This window comes from Dermacentor albipictus, chromosome 2, assembly GCF_038994185.2.
Source record: "Dermacentor albipictus isolate Rhodes 1998 colony chromosome 2, USDA_Dalb.pri_finalv2, whole genome shotgun sequence".
Lineage (NCBI taxonomy): Eukaryota > Metazoa > Arthropoda > Arachnida > Ixodida > Ixodidae > Dermacentor > Dermacentor albipictus.
In genome coordinates this window covers 81,972,703-81,996,683 of record NC_091822.1, presented here as the reverse complement: position 1 = coordinate 81,996,683, position 23,981 = coordinate 81,972,703, and the positions used below count along the sequence as shown (strand labels likewise).

At 43.1% G+C, this 23,981-nt stretch overlaps 1 protein-coding gene across 1 annotated transcript in view; it reads right to left on the bottom strand.

Moving 5' to 3' along the window:
* The window catches only part of P5CDh1 (delta-1-Pyrroline-5-carboxylate dehydrogenase 1), a 50,240-nt gene that overhangs the window by 9,112 nt on the left and 17,147 nt on the right, over nt 1–23,981 (bottom strand). Inside the window, exons 7-12 of the mRNA XM_065424048.2 lie at nt 18,684–18,758; nt 15,149–15,336; nt 13,488–13,561; nt 10,565–10,713; nt 9,707–9,885; nt 4,046–4,234 (exon numbers count right to left, since the gene is read on the bottom strand). Coding sequence (XP_065280120.1) covers nt 4,046–4,234; nt 9,707–9,885; nt 10,565–10,713; nt 13,488–13,561; nt 15,149–15,336; nt 18,684–18,758 — 854 coding nt within the window. The remainder of the gene's footprint in view (nt 1–4,045; nt 4,235–9,706; nt 9,886–10,564; nt 10,714–13,487; nt 13,562–15,148; nt 15,337–18,683; nt 18,759–23,981) is intronic.

The following is a 23,981-nucleotide window of genomic DNA, read 5'->3' as shown; positions in this document are numbered from 1 at the left end:
GATAACCTCACTGGCATTCAGGACACCATAACTTGTCTACCTCTTCAGTTTCAGAGAAAAAAGCACTTAATTCTATTCATCAGACATTCCATTCATAAAAAAATATTTTCCAGACTTTCGTATACGAACTGAGTTATCAGTGCTTGCATAGCAATTTGAGATTTCTTTTAATTAACAAGAGTAGACCATACTATACTTGTTGAGTCCTAGGTGCCTAAGCTACTGATAGCAAGCAACATTCCTGTTACATAATGCCTGCGCATGTGCAGCACCGTGTTCTTTCGCACAAGATTTGTAACCATAAAGGTTCATGTGAAATGTTCCGATATTTGATACAATATTCAGCTTTTTTTCTTGGGCTTGATTCACAATTCGATTTTAAATCTACTATGTATTTGGTATTCACACAACCCCATCAATAATGCCTCATAACTTGACCGTGCGAAGGGGCAGGGTGCTCAGTAGTGGCAAAAATTGTTTCCGTTGTGCCAAGAGCAAGAAATCTCCGTCTTGTGGCAGGGACAGGTGCCTGCTCTGGAAGGCGTGTGCCATACTTGTAACACTCTGACCGCTCTTTCTGTCACACAGACGGATCTGATTTCTCGCAGAAGAAACAAATGTGTAAAGAAAGTGTGCGCAAGAAAAAAATGTGCGAGTCATTTGATAGAAAATTTGTTTTTTCTTTTTATAGTAGGAGGCACGGCTGGCCAGCCCCAATTTCGAGGACCAGGCGAGCGTGGTGGACAGGGCTCGGCGGACGGTTAGTGCCCATGGCGTCCTGGAGTGAAGGCGCCGCCTATATAGGGTAAGGACGTCGCCTGTTCGTTTGATAAGGTTTATTACTACTGCTCCCTCCTTTCATGAGGAAGAAAACTTTAGCATATGATACCTCCAGTCTGAGTCAGCTTTGTTTGTGAAGGTGGTGCTTCTCGATGGTGGAGAAGCAGAGAGGCAGTACTTCTCTTTTTTTTTTTTACCTTGCCTAGCTAATCCTTTACTTTTTGCCACAGGCTTCGTTTATATTCTTTCACCTTAGCACCGACTTATGAATAACCTGCAGGGCATGGCACCAGCTAATCCTTTTAATAAGTACTCAAGAGGCCAAACCCAGTGTTGTCTGGGTGCAGTATTGTTTGCTGCAGCATCAGCGGAATGGCCGAGAGGTAGAATCTTCAAGTGCCAGTATGTAGCGCCAGAGTTTGATTACTCATTGGGTGCTGAGAATTTTATTGCATTTAGCATTCTTTTGGAACTATAGTGAAATATCAATAAATGGAAATAGCTTAAACGGAACACCATCCTCATGGTTGGTTGGTTTTGTATTCATGCAACTGTATTCAACATTGCCTCTCAGTAAATGGAACTCCTGATAAATGGAACCAATTTCCCTGGTCCCTTGACGTTCTGTTTAAAGAGAGCCAACTATACGTAACTGTGTGTCCTAGTGACTGTCTAACCGTTTTTGTGGGCCGATCCGATATAGCGCAGTCTAACAACAGTACACAAATTGCACAGGGATACCTTACCGCGGTGTGGTGGTATTGGTGGTACCATGCGGCACTGCATGGCACAGTGGTAACAGAAGTGTTCTCGCATTCTTTTCTCACGACAGCTTGCTAATCAGCACCAACTAGCTCGCATTTTGAATTGAATTGAATTGAATTGAATTTTTATTCTCCTTAACAAATACTGTTATTGATACACTGCGTGGAGTTCCGAAATGGTCCCTAAAGAAGTGCACTTGAAGTACTGGTGCACTTCCACGTACAGGTAAGGCGGGTTGATAAGGGGAGCGTCACCTATTACGCATAGTGCAACATACTGCCCCTAACAACCACCTCCCAAAGCATGCTAAACGCATTCTTGGAGAGAAACCTGGTTGGTTCTTCATAAATATTTTCTTTATTATCATCATCATCAACCTAATTTAAGTCCACTGCAGGTGAAGGCCTCTCCCTCCGATCTCGAATTACCCCTATGCTGCGCCAACCGATACCGACTTGCGCCGGCGTATTACTTAATTTCATCACCCTACCTAGTCTTTTTCCATCCTCGACTGTGTTTCCCTTCTCTTGGCGCCCATTCTGTAACCCTAATGGTCTACCGGTTATCCAACTCTTAGCTCTCTTTCCGTCTCTTAACGTTATGCCTATGATTCTTTATTCCATCGCTCTTCGTGCGGTCCTTAACTTGTTTTCGGGCTTCTTTGTCAGTCCCCAAGTTTCTGCCCCATATGTCAACACCGGTAGAATGCATTGATTGAACACCTTTCTTTTTAGTGACAATGGTAAGCTTCCAGTAAGGATCTGAGTATGTCTGCCGTATGCACTGAAACTCAATTTTATTCTTCTGTAAATTTCCTTCTCATGTTCAGGGTCCCCTGACAGTAATTGCCCTAGGTAAACATTTCCCTTTGTACACTCCTGAGGCTGAATAGCGATCCTGAACTCTTGTTTCCTTGCCAGGCTATTGATCATTATCTTTGTTTTTTGCATATTAATCTTCAACCCCACTCTTGTACACTCTCTGTTAAGGTCCTCAATCATTTGTTCTAACTCGTCCCCAGTGTTGTTGAATAGGACTATGTCATCTGCAAACCGAAGGTTGCCGAGATATTCGCCACTGATCCTTACCCCTAAGCTGTCCCAATTTGATAGCTTGAATACTTCTTCCAAGCACGCAGTGAATAGCATTGGAGATATTGTGTCTCCTTGTCTGACCCCTTTCTTTATAGGCATCTTCCTACTTTTCTCGTGGAGAATTAGGATAGCTGTGGTATCTTTATAGATATTTTCCAAATATTTACATAAGCCTCCTCTACTCCTTGATTATGTAGTGCCTCTACAACTGCTGGTATCTCTACTGAATCAAATGCCCTTTTGTAATCTATGACAGCCATGTAGAGAGGTTGATTATACTCTGCAGATTTCTTGATTACCTTATTGATTAGATGGATGTGATCCATTGTACGGTATCTATTCCTGAAGCCAGCCTGTTCCCTTGGTTGACTGAAGTGTTGCCTTTATTCTATTGGAAATTATCCTCGTGAATATTTTATACAATACTGGAAGTAAGCTAATGGGCCTGTAATTTTTCAATTCTTTAACATCTCCCTTTCTGTGAATTAGTATAATGTTGGCATTCTTCCAGCTCTCTGGGACCCTTGAAGTCGTCAGACATTTCGTATAAAGGGCCGCAAGCTTTTCAAGCATGATGTCTCCTCCACCTTCGATTAAACAGATTGTTATTCCATCTTCACCTGCCGCCTTTCCTCATTTCATGTCTTCTAAGGCTCTTCTAACTTCATCTCAAGTTACAGAAAGAGCCTTTGCAAACCTGTTCATTGCTACTTTCAAAGGAGGTGTCCTGGCTGCTATGGGTATTGTACAGGTCAGTATAGAATTCTTCCACTGCTTTTACTATATCTTCGAAATTGCTGATGATATTGCCCTGCTTATCTTTCAGTGCATATATCTTAGCTTGTCCTATTCCAAGTTTTCTTCTCACTGATTTTATGCTGCGTCCATTTATTACTGCTTCCTCAGCCTTTCTTACGTTATGATTTCGAATATCCTTTATTTTATCCTTGTTGACCAGTTTTGACAATTTCACAGATTCTACCTGATCTCTCGAGTTGTACGGTTTCATTCTTTGTTGTTTCTTCATTAGGTCCTTCGTTGCTTGGGAGAGCTTACCTACTGATGACCTAGGTGCATTACCTCCCACTTCAAGGGCTGCTTCCGAAGTCAGCCAGGTTACGGTTTCATTCATTATCTCTATGTCATCTACATCTCGCTGTTCTTAGGCTGCATATTTGTTTGCAAGTACCGGCCTGCATTGGTTCACTTTTATCCTCACTCAGTGTTTCTTCTTGACCAAATTTTACTCTTTCTCTCTTCAAGTTCAGGTGAATCCTATCAAGTTCTGCAAATGCCCTCTGGGGCTCCAGTGATTGGCGGTGGTGGCGGAACACCTGGTGGCACCGAATGACTAGGGGAGTGAGCCCATAACAGCCATCACTGTAAAACAAACAGGCATCACTCACTCGTCCCTGGCAAAGACAGATGCTGTGAGGCCAAAGGGGGCAGTGTCCCGTGCCAGGGCGAGACACTTGTCGACCTCATTGTCTGGGTAGACGTAGGCTGTGTAGACTGGCCCAAAGATCTCCTCCTTCATGATCCTGTCCTCGGGGTTGGAGGTCTCCAGAATGGTCGGTTGCACAAAGAAGCCCTGGCTGTAGAAAGGAGGAGAAACGTAAAGCACACATCACATGGAGTGCACAGCACCAGCCAGTTCTGCTGACGAATTTCTTTAAAACCACCTGCGATGCCATCGAAAATGCCCTACATGACGTAATAAATCCTTTGTTTTGGCCCTGTGTTTGACCCTATGCTAAATTTAAGCTCTTGACCCTAATTTTATAAGTGCACTGGTGCTAAACCCTTTTGAAAACCTTTTGAGGAAGAATGATCTCTGAACAGTGCTTTGCAAATTCCACAGTAAAACAAGTTTTTAATGAGTTCTTGTGAGAGATACCTTGAACAGGCCACAGGCAAACAGCGTGTTTGTAACATCTAGAGTACATATCAACTATTGTGACGTCACAGTAACAGCTGACCTTTACTGGGCCCTAAGAGACATGGCGAAGGGCTGATGAATAATCATTGTTTCAATCAATATTATCAACTCCAGTCAATAATCAGTGATGAATGAATGCTTGTTTTTCCGCTGAAAAACAAGCCAGAAGGAGTTAAAAAACACCAACATTTTTCTATCCATGAAAAGAACATTTTTTCGCCATTAAGCACCACCAGAAATTATTGTGGGCATCCATGATCACACGTGCCGCGGTGCCTCAATGTCTATGACATTCTGCTGTTGAGTACAAAGTTGTGGGTTCAATTTCCGGCTGCCCCAACTCTATTTTGATAGGGACAAAATGCAAAAGTGCTCGTGTGCTTAGGATTAGAAACACATTAAACGACCCCAAATGGCCAGAATTATTCTGGGGCCCTCCACTACAATGTTCCTCATAACTTCAGTGTTGCCTTGGGATGTTAAACCCCATTAATATATCGATCGATCATCCACGACCACAGTGCAACAGCACCCTTTTGCACCAAAGAATCGAGGAACACAGTGTGGGAGGCAGAGTTGATTAATCATGTATGAATCGCACAGATCAATTGACGAGACTCACACATCCTGAGGCCACATATGCATTAGAGATAGAATTTTAATTTAGCGCAAAGTGGAATCTCAGTACTAGGGCAAAGTCGCATTACACTTCCATTAAAGTGTGGCTGCAGGAGCTGAAACATGAACCCTTGAGGTCGTGCACAGCTGCAGGGTGCCATAGCTCCTGCCGAGGTATTGTGTTGAACGGCTTTGCAGCAAAAAAGGTTTCAACATTATATTATAGTAAATATAGTCCGACACTGGAGCTTCCAAATTCTTTGTTATACAGGATACATTATTAAGATTGCGCACCACTTGAGCAGGTTAAGCAAGTTCAACAAGGGAAAACCCTTATCTAACATGATTTAAAGGGGGAGTTAGGTAAAATAAGTCGAAATTTTTTTCTGCATGCTTTGTTTGTTTGCATATGTGACTGTAGCTGACCTTACCATACAGAGCTTTGCAATGCAACACAGGAGTGAAGAAAGGCACAGCTGGAGACCATCGTATGATACTATCAAATCCTTTGCTGTCAGAACTTTTAGTCCGTTTACCAGCTCTTCAATGGTGCCTCCCATTGGTGCATTGGTCCATTGGTGCACCATCAAAGCCATGGTGCATTGCCCTACATGGCTTTGATGGCGTTGCCAGTAATCAGTTATGCTTACATCCCCACGTCATCATGAACAGCAATGTATTCATCCAACGTTACACCTGCTGGTATGGTGCAACAAACAGCATACGAGTTCAGCGACTGCTGCAGCAGGGCAACAGGGCTATAACACTTGCTGTACGACCTCAGCACAATTGTCAACTGTGTCTTAACACTGCCTCGTATGCTGTTTGACATGCCGTTCATTGTAGAGTAACAGATCAGTCACCAGGGACACCTAACGTCCTTCGCCGTAGAGGCATTCACAATACATATAGAATATAGAAATTCAGCCGGAACAGAATTAAACCTTCATTATACAGGTCATTTCATTGCATAGGCTTTCAACTGTATGGTGATATTTCATTATTACAGTACACACAGTAACGAAAAAAATAAAATTTTCACTCCCTTTGATAAAAGTATAAATTGGTGGTGTGCAAATATTTGAAACTTCGAACATTCTATTCGAATTAGTTAGTATTTGATTCGAAAGACACGATTCCAACCCTAAAAAAATGCTGTCAATTCTTTAAGTCAGCTTCACCATAGTACAGTGGTGTTATGAGGCGAAGCATACATACTGCACTGCGGTGAAGCACATTTGGCGTGCAAAGAAGCATATTGTTACGGTGGGAAAACTAAGATGTGGTGCTGTCACAGGGTCACAGGTAATAAGCTGGTGCTTATGGCAACCCAACGCTATCAGCTCAAGTAAACAGACTGTGCTGCCTCTTCATGCACCTGGACAAGATCAATTGCAAGGTGGAAACCTTTGTGTTTGCTACTAGTCTGGCTAAGTGCCCAAGAACAATGCTTCCAAACAACAAATTTGACCAAGTAGCAAGCTCAGCAATGTTTTTAGACCCTTGTTCAAAAGTAGTTAAGTACCTCCAGGTTGCTTCATTGGCAAACTGGATTAAAAACCTGGCTTAGAAGAAGCAAGAAAAATTTCAACACCAAGGAACTCTGATATGTCCTCAACAATGAAAGCTTCTGAAGGGGCTCCTTCCAAGTCAGCACTGTGGAAAGACTTTGATAACCTCATCAACCAGCTGCAATTTTCCCTGCCATAAGCACAGGTTGAAAGATATGTGCACAATGAAATTTTTGGCAAAAATAAGATCCACGTGAGTGGCGGTCTAAGTATAGTGCCAATTGTTGGCTCAGCTTTCGAAAAGATATCTGCCAATACCAGACATCAGTGCGTCCAGTGAGCAGCTCTTTTTGGTGTCTGAAGAAACTGTAACATGCAGGAGGAAGCTCCCACTCCCCAAACATGGCGAACAGCTATCACTCCTTCATGAGAACATTAAATAACTGCAGTTATGATACTGTCAAGCGAAGGCACTATACCAGAAAATTTTGTTCACTACAAAGCATTATTTTCCTGTTTGTTATATGCTGTGGAATAATTAAACATGCTTTTTTTCTGACCTCTGGTACATGAAAACAATTTCATCTTTGCAACACCAATAGTACTGCATATTAAAAGAATATTTAATTACATTTATACTTGGTTTTCATTATTCAAATTCACTCCGAAATTGAAAATCTGACATGAGCACACCTGTAGTATAAAACAAAGTAGGTGATAAACAGGGCAGTTATTTAGATAATCACTGCGGTTGTTTGCTACTTGCCGCTGCCTCATTCTTTTTATTAGATGCCTGAAAGGAAGAATCTCGGGGTAAGAAGAATATCAATTCGACAAATAGGCAGTTCTCAGGCCTTTGATGTGCGAAAGATCATTGAACATCACAATCCCTATAGCCTACTCCTACATAAAGATGTGCAGGTGTAGCACTCTGCTGGTTCTATGAGCATACAGTTACACAGGGACATCAGAAAGAAGGCAAGAAGAACACTGCCGTCCCTATGTAACATCATGGTGGCCAAACCAGTCAACATCCACCAACTATCCCAACAATATACTGTGCAGTCCTCAAGTGGAGAAGGTGATAAACTGCCATAAGTGTCTGCATTCCCCCAAAAACTGTATTTAGAGGTGTGTTCAACTCATCCCTACATATTTCACTGATTAGAAATAAACAACTATGAATACTCGTGAGCAAAAGTATATGCACGACAGATTTGAATAAAAAAAATTGTCGCATCCTGGTGCTACAGCCTACTTGTGCCTGTTCAAACAGTGCAATCCACTGAGACAATACCAGGTTGCACGTCTGGGCTAAGAAGAAATTTTTCGCTGGTGCCGTGGTCTCTAGACTTTTGCTCACAACTGCATGTTTTGCTCTGGTCTACAATTTAGTCTACTGTCTAGGTTAGCACAACGTGAACAAGTCATGCCATGCTGTTCTTACAGCTTGGCGTTGCATTTACTAACTCATGGTTTCCTCATCTGAACGATAGAAAATCCCACATGCAACGCATGAAACTGTGATGAGACCTTCACGCGCCTCCTCTGTATCTGCCATACTTTAGTGCAGCAAGGGAAGGGTGATAAGCAACATGCTTGACAGAGTAGGAAACAGCCATCCACTATCAGAACAAAGTTCTAGGCAAATGCGCCAAAAGGAAACGCATGCAGAAGGTTATATTTATGCTGCTCCAGTTGCCCACATGATCTACTTGAGTATTTGACAATGCTATGTCCTTCCCCTGGTATGCATGAGCGCTTTACTTCCGTCATCTTTTTCTGCTTTCTATTACCATATTTATTCGATTACTATAAGCCAAGAAAAAGAACTTCAGTATGCATACTAATTTAACATGTTATGGAGTAGCCGATGGATTAGTCGGAATTGGTGGGGATTGCCAAAAACACTGAACTACTAACATTAAATGCGAAATAGCGAACAGGAAATCGGGGGAAAGGGAGCTTTAACACACGAAGGTGGGGAGAGAGTGGGATTCACTAGGAGGTAACGAAATTGGATAGGCGAAAATTTCATTTGAGGTGTGGCTTTACAGCAGTGCGAGCCGTGATGCTGTAAAGCCGTACTGTAGGATGAAATCAGCACTGCCATGAAGCCACACCTCAAGGACACTCTGCACTCCACTCTGCAGTTTTTGCACATGTGCAAAAATACAGTCCTGATTCATCTGCCAAATTAGTTGGTACAGCTTGTGCTGCTGTTCCAAATCTGGATCACAGAAAAAGTGGCACTGCTGCCTCCATATGCAAACAGTAACCGAACCTATCAGCCTCACATCCAAAGTGCGGGGTCACTTCGAGGCGAAGGATTCTGGGAGAAAATCTCAGCTTATATTCGAATAAATATGGTAATTTACGTACCACGCCTCCTCTCCTCCAGCACAGCAGCCAACTTTAACTATTCCCGGCTCGCCTCTCTACCTTGGTCTCTCTTTTTCTGGCTAATGATAGCTTCAAAAATGCAAAGATGCAAGAGGTCTCAATGTGAGCCATTCGAGAATATCTCATCAAGAACCTTCAATTAGCGAACCTTACAACAAATTACCTATATTTCGTCTATTATATTTGCAGAAAAGAATGTATTATAGAGTTAGAGCACCCTGACACTACATGGTGGGTTATAAGTGACACTGCAAAGGAAAGCTCCGCATCGTTTTCAACTTCCTAGGGTTCATTAATGTGCACCCCACTCTCAAAAGCATGGTATACGAGCATTTTCACATTCTCTGCCCCTATCAGAACGTGGCAGCAGTGGCAGAGAATCAAACACATGACCTCGTGCTCAACAGCACAATGCCATTGCCACCATGGAGATTATACAAGGCAAACGTGCAAGTCTGTTACAAGGAAAATGGACTAGGCATAACAATTGATGTTCATGTTACAGAACTCCATGCTCACATTAATTCATACCCTAATGCACCCCAAAAATGCATCTTTAAGTAAAAAGTAAGAAAGAAGGGAAGGCAGCTACGAACCTATCATCGGCACCACCACCAGCGAGCACCTTGAGGTTGGGGCTGTTCTTGGCATGTTGCAGGTAGCCAGTGATCTTGGAAAAAGCTGCCCTGTCGATGACTGCCGACATGAATGTGTCAAATTCCAGAGGAGAGCCCAATTTCAGGCTCTTCTGGGCCTCCACCAATTGCTCCTTGAGCTGCGAAGGTACAATCCGCTTACTCACAAGCAACCATGGAACTATATCCTAACGATGGAATTACTCCTTCCAGTATTAGCAGAACTAAGCAAAATTTTAAGCTTTTGCAATTTCAAAAATATAATGCAGCTCTCAAACACAATGAAAATTGACTTAAGAAAAGCTTTCCTGTCCATTCTACCATGAAAGTGTACATATAATGCCGCTCTCGAACACTGCGAAAATAAGTGTAAGCAAAGTTTTCCTGTCCCGTCTACTGTGAAAGCATGATGACATCACTAGCGCCAATCAATCAGTACCACACTGTGCCTTTCACTTACTCTACGTCATCATAGCCTGGCAGCAGTAACTACCAAATGGCACACATTACTAGCTCTCCTCAAGCCTGCTTCCCCTCGGCACAAACCTTCTACCACTCCTCCCCCCCAAGATCCTCCTTTCCACAGTCCAACCGCCTCCACCAATCACAGCATCTAAACGTATCAGATGCCACAAATAAAGCTTCCCTTTAACCATTTAAAGATCCACTCGATTATACATACCTCTCGTGGGTCACTTTGAATTAGTGACATTCAAGAGTAAAATGTAAAGCAAGTGATATACACGCACCCATCTGTGTTCTCCAGTTTTTAATTAGTGCAATGTTCTAGTCCGAATGTGCCGTCAAGCCGCAACTTGCCTTGGGCCACAGGCTGCTGGGCACGTACAACCTCTCCACGGCCGAGCACTTCTGGCCGCTGTACTCAAAGCCTGACCGTGTTGTCTGTGCCACTACGGTAGGAAGGTCGGCCGAAGGGTGCACAAAGTGGAAGTTCTTGCCACCACACTCTGTGAAACAACACCGTAGGCACAGACTGTGAAGCATGCAAGAAAAAGAGGGCACAGCCTTGACAGCTCCTAGGCAAGAACTAACGTCTTTAAAACAAGGCAACAGTGAACTGCAAAGGGGAATGGAGTGAAAGGAGGGGACTAAGTTAAGCTGAAAACAAGCCAATCATCAATGGCACTAAAGGAATATGCACAAGAGAACCGGAAAGTAGAAGTGGCCATCAACACAGCGTACTTTCCCGTTTGGTGCCCAGATGACTTGAAAGTAGATAATTCAGGTTGACTACTGAGGCCTTACGTGCAAAAACCCCGGTATTATTATCAGGCATGCCGTAGTTGGGAACTCTGTACTGACTTTAACCACCTGGAATTCTTTAACGTGTACCCAAAGCAGGGTACACTAGCATTTTTGCATTCCACCCACACTGAAACACGGCAGCTGCTGCCAGGACCGAACCTGTGACCTCAAGCTTAGCAGCACAACACCACAGCCTCTAAGCTACTGCAGCAGGTGAAAGAAAACATTGTGAGCCAGCGTGGTTTAGTTGAGACTAGGGAGGGTTAGGTGCTGCACATCAAAAGTTGGGGGCACAGGCAGCTGGGTGTACAAAAAAAATGCAAAAAGGTACACAAAAGAATGCAACCAAGGGATGGGGCACTGGGTACGTGAAGACGCAATTTCTAAAGCTCCCTATTGATGGTGCCTCATCAAACTTGGCACTTTTACTTAACGTCTCAAGGCTCTTGCCTCATTTAGTGAAGGTAAAGAACAACGATGACGCAGCCTTTTCTCTTCAACATACTATGGTGAAAGTGGAAGTAGTACCATATTTACTCGCATATCGAACACACTCGTATAATGAACACGACTGCCCATTTTTCTAATTGAAAAGTGTGTTTTTCCTTTTTATTGCATAATGATAGTACTCTGAACTTGCCGCCGTGAAGGACATCTACAACACGATCTACAATACGATCCAGCACATGATCCGACATGCGACGCTGCATGCTCCAGCATTTGCCAGAATGTGGCATATGACAATTCAGGGCATACAGGATGTGCATCTGAACGAATGAGTGGTGTGTAATACAGTCAAACCTCGATATATTGAACACGAATATATCAAATTATTGCGATATCGAACACTTTCTATATCACCTGAAAAATCGCATGCATTTTTAATTTTTTTATTTCGAACAGAGCCAGACAAAAAAATGGGTATATCGAACTCCGCCATCCCAGACCATGTGCGTTGTGTTGACAGGCGGTCAGCTTTCTCGCGACTCCCTCGAAGATAGCGGTGGCACGATGGGCGTTCCCAACTGCTGCGCATTATAGCTGTACACATCTAATGCGCCGAGGGCGCCATTTGAACATAGTGACGCACACACGTGGCAGCTTGACTAGTTCGACAACGTCAACGACGTATTGCATTTGACGCACTGACTCCTCCTCGGTGCACGCTTTATGCCTGCCGCACCTCCATGTACGTCTCACAAGGACGGGCGGTTTGCATCCACAAAGACACATGACAGCATTCGCTCACTGGGCTCATTCATAGACGCCTAGGTAGACGCCACTTAATGCTGTGTTAATGACAGCGTTTCAAAATGCTTCGATTGATGGACGTGGAGATCGCAGCAGAAGTAGTGGCCAAATGAAGACGCTGCCAGGTTGATCCCGCAAGCACTGATGTTGCCCCACTCCCGACTTCAACTGGGGCTGTAGCTGCTTTGGCCCTTCTGCGCCGCTACTGCGGTGCAATAGAGGGCACCAGCCTATCACTTGTAGACCGTTGAGACTATTGAGGACTCCATGTTTAAGCACGTGGCTGCCAATAAGAAGCAGGCTACACTGCTGCAGTACTGTCAGCCAAATAAATATATACTTTGTGTGAATGTTCAAGTGAGTATTTACTGCGCCACGATTGGGGCGCGATCGGGGATCGTTCGGAGCGTGTGTTCGGTTGTGCCGCGTGCGACTGGCCTAGACTGGGCCGACTTTGCGCGGCTGACGAAGTCAGTGCGGCCTAGGCCAATTGCGCACGGCGAAACTGAACGCACATTCCGAACAATCCCCAATCACGCCCTTGGTTCATTGATTGATTTGCAGAAATTTATTATGCGTTTTTTGTGCGATATTATATATCGAATTCTCGTTATATCGAACTATTTCATGGTCACCGTGCTGCTCGATATATCGAGGTCCGACTGTACCAGTGGCACATGGCTCATTATCGATAGCAATGGAGCCCTATCATGATCAAAATTCTCAACTGCAATAGGCTCCCTCCCCCAGCTTGCGCAACTACCTGCACAGGTCAGCTGGTCAACCACTGTTATGTTGACAGGGGATGAAGATTAATTGCATACATTGATTGTACTTTCATATAACTGTAGCGACAGCATGGCAAGGTTACAGGAACGCAGCAGCGCATTGACAAACTTCACCTGTATTCTTAGACTATCACTTTCAAATATACTTTCAGTTTTGTGTCACCGAATACATGGGTGGGAAACAGCAATTCTGGCTCTGCGAAAAGACAGCGTGCTTGGACCTGAGCCAAGAATGCCCTCACTCATAGATACAAATGTGTCTGGCGCTAGTCACCTGGCATGAAAGTTAAGGTACAGTATCCTCAATAGTCACCATATGGGAATATGACACTTGTGTAATAAGTCATTTTCTGCCGAATCCGATATTTCAGATTCTAGCTCACAGTTATAGAGTAAACATTGACGAGTTTAATTAAAATGCAAGGGCACAAACTCACCTCCTACTAGCCTTGGAAAGTTTGTGTAGATGTCTAAGTTTTGGGACACCTGCTTCCATATAGTTCGGAATGTCCTGAAAGCATAAAAATGAAAAAGAGGGCAACACGCTTGCAATATATTGACATGTGTACTTGCTTATCTTTATTGGGTGATTGCATTTTTCCGTTTAATAAATGTTATCGCTCAACACAGGACATGCCTGCATGTATCGGCTGTTTCTTTAATGTTATCAATGGTTCTATCCCCTGTCTGTTGTTACTGAACCTTGTGTAATCCGATTGTATGTATGTGCAACGTGAATTGCGTAGAACCTTCTGGAAGACACGCAGACACCAGCAATTACTCTGAAACCTTCGATGACTCATGTATAAAAGCCGACGCGCTTGACCAACAATCGTTGACAACGATCGCTGACTGTGTTCGCCGCTACCATTGTTCTTTGAGGGCAGCCTGCTTTTAAGGGCACAGGTTTGCCTAATAAAACGCAAGTTTTGTCATTCACAGTTTTGCTGCTTTTTTCACTGTCACTACTACATGACAATATGCACACACAGATCTGATGAAAACTGCTTTCAAGACACAGCTATTTTTGTTTTGTAGGAGCCATTGCCTTTCTCAAAATGTACAAAAGAAAAAGCCTTTTTCAAATTAAAAAAGAAAGGGGGGAGGGCTTATGGAGCTTCCACACACTGTGGGAATCAATATTATGAAAGGAATTTTTGCAGGTAGCTGGCTAGCCACAAAGGATTACCAGATAGATCAACATGTTCATGTAAGGTGAACACTCGTGACTGTGATGAGAGCATGCTACCAGCACAATTGTGTGCAGTGTATTCCACTGCTACCTGAACTACTCCTGTACCAACACTTACAGGCTTGTTCACCATCCAAAGATGTGTGAAACATGGAAGCTGCAGTAGATGCCCTCTGGTGCTTCATATGTTTGCACATTTGCTTCACAAACCCTCGAATCTTACAGAGAGCACACAACGGTGCACGAGTACCAACGTTGCAGGCACTGTGTTTTGACCAGGTATGGTGGACAAGATGTACGTCAGAAGACAAGCTTATCTGTTTCCATGCACAAGTTGGCCATGGCTTACGTCGGTAAGGGGACAGCAAGTTAGAGCAACTAATTATTCATGTACAAGTCTATCATCATTTTCTGCATTACAATATATGACTTTATGGCATAGAAAATTGCCATCGAAAGTCCCACTGCTACTCCTCAGTTCGAATCATCCGTGCTAATACGGATAAGCACGGGTAATCTCCTATTGGCCTCCGTCTCTACCACTTTCCATGAATCGACCAGTGCTGACATCACCTGAGTGGTACTATAGATCAGAATAGGTGGTGCCACTTCGATTTTCCATTTTTGTCTTTTTTTTTCATCTAAAAGCCCTTTTCTCCCCATGAATGGTGAATTCATTATCACAGAAGCCTAATATTTCAATCTTGCTCGACATAATATTTTTTTTATTGTTCCTTTAGGAATGTTGAACTTGAAACAACAAAATTGTTGGTTTGATACCAGTCATGCCTGGTTGAACATAAGTCATCAGGTAATATTACCTAAACAAAAATGTGACAAACAAATGAGCAAGCACAACTGGCCTGTTTCCCAATTCGTAACCGCGATTCACACCAAAGTTCTTACGCGACACTGCCTGTGAAGTTCACACAGGCAAGGTGCGGCGATGCTGACGTGACGTCTCCAAAGGCACGTCCCTCGGAGGGCAGGAAGTTGATGATTCCAGGTGGAAAGCCAGCCTCTTCAAAGATCTTGAAGATGAAGTAGTTTGAGAGGATGGCCGCGTCCGAAGGCTTCCATAGCACTACGTTACCCTTAATATCGGAAAAAGGAACAAAGGGTGAACGAGATTACTATGTGTTGTACTAGTGGCAGGTACGGACATAGATGAGAGAAAGAAGACAGAATTCTAATATGCATGTTGGAAAGGAACAGTACATACAAATAAGGTATAACAGATATACGATTTTTTTTTTACTATTCTCATCTCTGAAGGAGTTGTTGCTTCAGCTTCACCTTTTCTTTTATGTATCCATTTTTACAATTCACTCACTCGTTATGAAGAGCTGAAGTTTAGGACCACTCTATCTTCAAGGGTAGCATTAGAGACGTACACAAGCTCTGTCAGTGAATGAGGAAATGGCAATGAGCCTGGAAGACATGGGTGTTCATGAGATGTGTTGCGCATGCCACAGTAGCAGAAACTTCTTTTTCTCTTCCCATTACCCTCGTATTGCCTCTTGTATTACATTCAGGTTTGTGCAGTACGTTGCCTGTTGGTAACATCGCAAAACAAAGAGCAACCCACAAAAAGTTGCTGGACATCACAGCCAGCAGCTACAACTGTGGCACCATCAAATGTGAACGGCACTGTACAAAGTGTATAGTAACATAGAGCATCAACAGAGTGCGCAGCAATGACTTTGAGCCTCCTCTACACAAAAGAAAGCAGTACCTTTGACCGCACTGCTGTAAGCAACATTGAGACCCGGCACCAATGGCTTGCAGTTTACATCAAAATTGATCAAGCATCACACTTAAACCACAGGAAAATATTGCACATGCTGCAATATTTGCAAGCTGCAATATTTGCAAGCTGCAATATTTGCAATATCTGCAAGCTGAAGAAAATGGGAAGAATACAGTATGGTCAACTCTTAAGGGGGGCGTTAGCTCAGGGCCTCCTATCTCAATACACGGGAAAGGAGAAATAATTTTTTCTCGGCAACCAGTGCACCAAATTTGATCAGCTTTGTTACATTTAAAAGAAAAAGTTTTAATCGTTTTGCGAATTTGCCATTCAGGCCATCAATTTTTTATTGACAAGAATTCCCAATTTCCACAAAACGAAACTATGAAGTTTACAACTCTGTAACGTGGCAATGAAAAATTACATCCAATTTGTGTAAAATGCACCTAATAGTACATCTAATGTGGACAAAATTGATATATAGTACATGGCTTTCATATAGACCACTAATCTGCGAGTAGAACATTTGCAAAACCTTTGTAAACCAATGTAACAAATTGACCTAAGATATACATTGACATATCAAATTTGTCTGCTTTGGATGCTCTAATGGATTGAGTTTACAGAACTGTGATATGTGTTCTACGTGCAGAGCTATGAATCTGTAACCTTCGTGCTTTTATTTTTTTCAAACTTACCATAGTTTGAAAATTCCATTGAAATAATTCAGGCCCTAAATCGAAATTTCGTCTCCAGCAGTCACTAGTATTTAACTTTCACTCTCAAATGCAACCAACTTCATTAATATCGCCCAGTGGTTATCTCAGAAAAGCCTGTCTGTGTTTTACGTGTATTTGAATAGGCGGCATCAGAGTTGGGCCCGAGCTAAGGCTTCCTCTTAAAGGGAACACCAAGTTAGTATTCAAACTGGAATAACTACTCTATAATGTAATGGCACATTTCGACCCATCTGTTCTCGCACTTCAACCGGAGCTGTTCTCGTCCAGGCATCAGCACAGTCATGACTGTGTCATGTACCCCCCTGTCCTAGAGCACGATTACTCGATTACAGAGCATGAACGTCTTGTCTTTCTTTGGGTGACCTCAGAGTTTTGGTAATACCTCTCTCACCATGCATTCTTGGTCCATTCTCGGTAGTCACTGAACCCCACGCACTCTGCTAGCTTTCTTCGCTGAACGGCTCCAGAGGCCACTTTGAATGCTGTGTCATATGCTTATGGGAGTACTAGCTTTCTGTTGTGCGCCCATCAGGCAACTCCATCAGGATGCAAACTGCATGTCCAGTTATTTTCTCAATCCACTCAGCCTCAGTAAGCCCTACACCGGTGCCTATGTTCGTAAATCTCAGACTTCATTCGTTTCAGCAACAAATAGCCCCACGATCCAGTGTTGTACCCCATAATAGACTGCCTCAACTTCGTAGTCTCCGACACGCTGCTCTATATGTTTACTTTGCACAGCAGAACTTTACATCACCACAATATATACCCAACTCTTCCAACAAAGATGTTGCAAAATAACATAGCAGCATATTCAAATATTTACATGGTAATATTACATGGTAAGCGCCACAGGCATAACGGCAGCCAAGATGTTGCAGACCCACCTTCACTTGGTCAGTATTTACATAATGCTACTGTCTTCTTCAGTCTAGTGGCACTAACACTACCTCCAATTAAAAAAAAAAGTGCTTCAAGTGATGCGTTAGGTATACCTATAATGATTAAAAATTATTGATCTCTTGTCAAGGCTGAGCTATAAACAGGCCCAAAACACTAATTTGGTGTTCTTTTCAACAGCGTACCATACAGTAAAGCTCAGTTCAACAAAGCTAAGTGTACGCGTGCAGGTGTTGGAGGTAGGGGATGGCGTAAGGTTCCACAACCGTGAGGCTATGAACTTGCCTACCTACGAACTAGGACTACCCACAAAAGTAACATAGTTATATCCAGTGGAGCAATGAGCACTCATGTGTCTGTGGCCTATATTTCACAAAGAACTGATAAGACAGAAAAAGGCATTGTACAACAGGGCACTGTCATTTCAGAGCCCACCAGCCATGTTCCATAATGGACTTTTGGATTTTTTTGCCATACACTTTCATGCAGTCGTTTCGGAGCCCTTTGGGTAACACATTTGCGCTGCTGCTCTCCCGAGAGGGAGACACTCTTGGTACACTATCCCCTTCCCACTGAAGAAGCAAACTGACAATGCTTTCAGGTTCAACTGGGCCTGGCATACTTTTCTGTGTCATGATGAAAACCAGTGCTTCCACTGACTCAATAACTGCATTGACTCGACACTCGCAATGCAAGAAATTCTGTATTTATATTGCACTGATTCCAATCATTGAAAATCTGTTGTTTAGAAGAACATCCCAGATAAGACAGAGCAGGTAACTACAATAACAAGTCTTGTTGAGCACAAGATTGCAGGTTCGATCGAGGCTGCAAAGGCCCCATTCCAACATGGGTGGAATGTGAAAATGCTAATGTACCATGCTTTGGGTACACGTTAAAGAACACCAGGCGGTCAAAATTAATACAGAGTCCTCTACTATGCTGTCCCTTATAACCTACTGTCCAGTTTTGCAATGTTAAACCCCCCTAGTACAATTTAATAACACGCACCAGCCACAAGCAAAAAAATAAAGAAGAAATGTGCTCTTACCATTAACGTTGGTGCTGATGCCAGGTTGCCCCCAATGGCTGAGAAGTTGAAAGGTGAAATAGCCGTTGTAAAACCCTGAAAACAAGCAGAACACAGCGCTATTCCACTAAGCTCCCAATTGTTTACTCAGTTATAGGCACACCTTACACCTACTTAACACCTGCATACAGGCTAGATGGTGCATGGCAGATCTACGGAAAATAAGTGCACTACAACACACACACAACAGCCAAGACACAGGACAGACATAGCGCCTGTCCTGTGTCTTTCTCGGCTGTTGTGTGTGTGTTCCGGTGCGCTTATTTTCCATCGACCTTACACCTACAGCACCAAAATGCTCGTTCGCATGAGAGTTTAAAAATCTGCACAATGCCTTTGCACTTCAGTTGCACTTTAGATTTTGGCTATATTCATTCGTTGCCTTCTTGCATTGAAGAATTAATGGTACATTCGGAAGATTGCAACGAAGCACAATTTCATCCAATCATCACCCCAGCATGGTGCGCCGGTATGCATCAGTGTGATTTGCCGAATTCACCATAAATAAAGGAAACAGACATGGTTGCAACGTTTGAGCATACATGCAAAGTTTAATCCTTGGCAATGCTGGAAAAGTGAGTAAGGTAGGTTCATAACAACACTAGCATACTGTTAAGCAATCCATTTGTAATCAATGACAAAAGGCCGAGCAACCTCTGGCCTTTAAGAACTGGGTGCCTGTACCTAAGCTCAGCTACCTGAAGCGAGACCACGAAAGAACATTAAGATGAGCTGCGTCAGTATGTTAAGCTTCCACAGCAGCAAGATGGCCATTCTGGTTGTAAGAAGAGGGTTGGTAAGCAATAATAAAAAAAAGGCAAGAACAAGACTGCTAGCAAATGTCACTTTGACTGTCCTGCACTAGTTCACCATGACTCCAGATTTTGACAGCATCTGCTCAACTGCAGTTCCAATAAAGGACTAGATCGCAATTTAAAGGAATCAAAGGCTTAACATACGAAGCTCTGACAATGTTTCTTGTTGTAAAATGACCTACATACGAGAAACTACTACTGAAATCGATGACATTACACTGACAATCCAGCGCTGTTGCACAACTAGCCAATGTGCATATTTGTACATTTGTGGGGCGGCTTAGGTGATGTTAAGGAATATGCCTTCAGCTTTCATCACACAAATGAAGGGAATTTGGCGTGTTCAAGGAAACCTCCCAATAATTGCCATTTTAATCTCTGGCATTCATAGACGTGACAAATGTAGTTGGGAACCTTGAAGATATAAAAGAAAGGGCAAGGAGATACCACAGCGTTGAACGGTATTATACACTCTCTGGTGCGTCTGAGAGAGCAATATTTGACTGAAACGTTCGCGATAATGCCACTTGAAATAATGTAGGTTCAATTAAAACAAATGGAAAAAATGCTTCAGGGCCCCTTCAAGTTATTGATATGGATTTTTAAGCATTCTCTACACTTACTTGGTCATCTCAAGTACAAAAATTATGCAAATACCATTGAGGGTAGTTGTCGAAGTATGCAAAGCTTCTACTGTTTTGAACCATACTGTGCTTGCCTCTGTGCTCTTTTCTTATCTTGTTTAGCCAAGGCGTTGCAAGGCTGTTGCAAGGTGGCACGTCCATACCTGCCAACCCGACACTGCTCAATATACTATACAAGATGCCAAAAGATACTACAATTGCATAAATAAATATTCATACCGTTTTATAGCTGAGAAACATTTTGTTAAGCGAAATACACAACAAACACATCGCAATAGTGGCACAACAAACTCATTACACCTTGGAAGTTGAGGGCTGGACTAGCTATACAACCAAAAGGCACTCAGTTCTAATACAGTCAAACACTGATATATAGAACTCGAAAGATATTGTGAAATAGTTCAACATAGTATAAATACAATATACACTGAAATCTCCTCATCCATAACAAAGTAAGCAAGATTATCCTCGAAGTCTCCATAGAGATCTACGTATTTAAAACTTCGTAACAAAGGGAAATAGTCCTGGCAATGGATATAACAAACTAGATTCATCTCCAAAACCAAAAATATTTGACCGTTTCACGCCGAGTACATCACTTTCCACGAGGTTCAGCAATAATTCGCCGCGGCATTTAAAAACTCCTGAATCCCCGTGTCGAATGTGCTGTTGAGCAACACTGATCTTTCTCAGCACTGCGCTAATGTAGTTGCGTACCTGCGCACAAGCAGCGGCTCAACTATTGCCCTTCTCCACTGATCTCCCCCCGTTACGTGTGCCAGGCTGTGCGAGTTGCGCCACCGCCACGCTGTATGGCTGCGCGCAGCAGTGCGAAAGATTAAAAGATTACTGCATTCACTTCTACTGCACGGTGCGCCGCATAGGCAGGCATAGCTGGACGTGGCCTCCAACATCTTCTCGGTGTAATCTCGTGGGTCCTGCGAAAGTTGCGTTCCCTTCTTTAATTAGTGCTGTTCACTTTATCTCTCTCTGTCTTTCCCTCTATGGCAGGCTGCTGCAGCTGGGCCTGGCTTTCGAGATCTACCCGACGCAAGCTTGGGGGCCATGCCAAGGCCGTGCACTCCATTCGCCCTCTCCCTGCAGCGCGCCGCACAGTCTGGCAGCTGGGCGTGCCATCCTCAATCACATTGGCGCCTGTGCGATCTCGGAGGCCATGCGCCAGACAAGCCACGCTGGCGTAACGAAGTTCAACTTCCTCCTCAATCACACGGCAGAGCGCTATGTTGTGTGCCATGTATTCGACCGCGACAAGCCAAGTGGAAAGCGAATGCAAGAGACAATCACAATGGAACAGAAGGCAGCCATCAGGCTGTCATGTCTGGTGCTAAGAAGTCGCGTATGTGTTGCACATGCTGGAGATTCTTCTGCTGTTTCATTCAAATTTTATCACATGTGTGGCCGTGTATTGGTTCTGCATGCCACAAAGTGGTTTCCTTATTTCCTTGTTTGCAATTGTGCATCCTATCGAGCATACATTGTAATAAATGGCAATAATGGATATAATGAAGCAACAGATATAACAAATCAATTTTGGCTCCCCCTTCAAATTCGTTATAATGAGGTTTGAATATAAAATAGAAATTTTATGCAAACATTTTCAACAGGGATTTTACAGCTGTTTGTTACAGACAGTGATTCGTTACATCCGGGTTCGATATATCTGGGTTCGACTGCAGTATACAAATCCGCTGATAGGTCGCAGAACCCTCCAAGCTTCTCGTTTGAGTCCACTAGTTTTGCAGAGTCCCTGTGTTTTATCCTACCCATGTGAAATAGAAAGTTCAGATGACTAGTGCACGAAATGTTGACATCGCGGCAGCACAAACTATAGAATGTGTACCTTTCGCCCCTGAATGGAAAGTTGGCTGAACAGCTGTGGGTAAATACTTGAAAGTACCGAACTATAGTGTTGACGGGGGCAACTTGTACATTTCGATGTTGTAACAGTGCAAAAGATGGGACAAATAAGAAGACAGGAATAAAAAAGGTGCTGGCCTTGAAATAAAGTTTCTTTCATGCTCCACACGAAATATAAATGCAAAAAAAAAGAAACAGAATCATGACGTCAGTGCAAGAGAGTTCGTATAAACCGCCACCACCCAGCCACACACATGGATGTCCACCGAAATATAAAGCACATTAATTCATGGCGTGTGCCCCTCTGCTCCCTTCTTCACCATCCTGCAAGCTTCAAAGATTTTGCACCGTTATAAATTTGAAAGTACTCCTTCTCCGACATCGCTTAAGCTGCTTGCATGGGATCACATGCCACAGCTCTGGTAGCAATGCACGAGATACAGGAACAATAGGGTTAGCAAAGGCAAGCACCTATGTTTCCACAAATGATTGTTGGCTTTGGGTTTGGATACAAGCCAACACACTCAGTGTTGCCAACATGGCACCGCAAATAGGCGAGATGCAGCAGTTATAGGGATTCTATAAAATGGCACTTATTGCATTTGCGAGTTTTGAACACGGCACATGGAAAATCGTAAATATACAGGTGTCAATACAGCACTCGTAAGAATGTCTGGAAAATCAGGCACTTCATGACGAACTCGTAAAACTTGGTAGGCATGTACATCACAATTCAGCACAGGCATGACAATGAAATGCATGACTACGTGTGACCTTTGTCATAAACGTTTCTCTCACTTGTCAGGGTTCTCTCCACGGAGGAGGGTGGGAGAAATACTACACACACATAGCTCTAGTTTATTGCCCACTCCTTTCAGAGGCAACTCAATGATTAAAATGATTAATTTTGTCAAAATTTCCTATACTTTTGCTATTTCCATGATCCTTGGTTGTTTTATCACGTTGGGAAATATTACAGTGAAATACGTAGTAGAAGCTGAGAAAATAGCATTTCTATATTGTGCTGCCAGCAAAAATCGGGCTTTGGCAGGTCCTATCGCACTGTGAATAGTGCAGCTTTTCATATTATGTAACATCACCAACTTGCTCCAGTAGACCTCCTTTAATTTGGCTCTGGTTAATTTGGCTTTTCGATTAATATGATCGCGGCCAAAACGCCCATGAACTTCTATGGGCCCAAATTTTCGTTATTTCAACCCTAAAATTTGCCTTTGCAAGGTTATTCAAAGTGGACCAGTTAGCATGCACATGCCTGACCCCTATGGCGACCTCAATAGGTGTTGAACACTTGCCCCCCAAAAAAAGAACCTGTTGAAAACACACGAGCAATAACCACTGCTTATGATGTCTGAATATGGTATTTATCCGATTCTAACAGGCACTTTCTTTTTGAAGAAAGTTGGGCCGAAGATTGCCTACACAGTGCAATCTGACATGACGCCAAAACCACCTTTGCAGCATTCATATACTTTATCGCATAACACGGATATACTGCAGCAAAGTTGACTATTAAATAAGTATGCAATAAAGCTGACTTTAGGAAACGATCCACTGCTGTGCAACACATATTAGACCCTTGCCCATTATTCTTGCAAGAAAAACGAATGCACGTTAGATTTCTACTTTGTTTACAAGCTTCAATGCCATTCTTGCGTTAGTTTTCTATTTTGAACACGTAGAAAGTGGGCATACATTTGATTGAGGCATGTGGAAGAATAAAAAAAATACTGCGAAATGAATCAGCAGTGTGTCCTGCCATATTTTTCTGCATCTTACTTAATTTGACCTGCTGGATAATTCAATCAATTTCATCGGTCACATCTGGGTCGAATTAACAGCAGTCGATCGTAGAGTCTCAAAGATGGGAGATCAGAGCTTCAGATAGCCATAGAATTGTATTT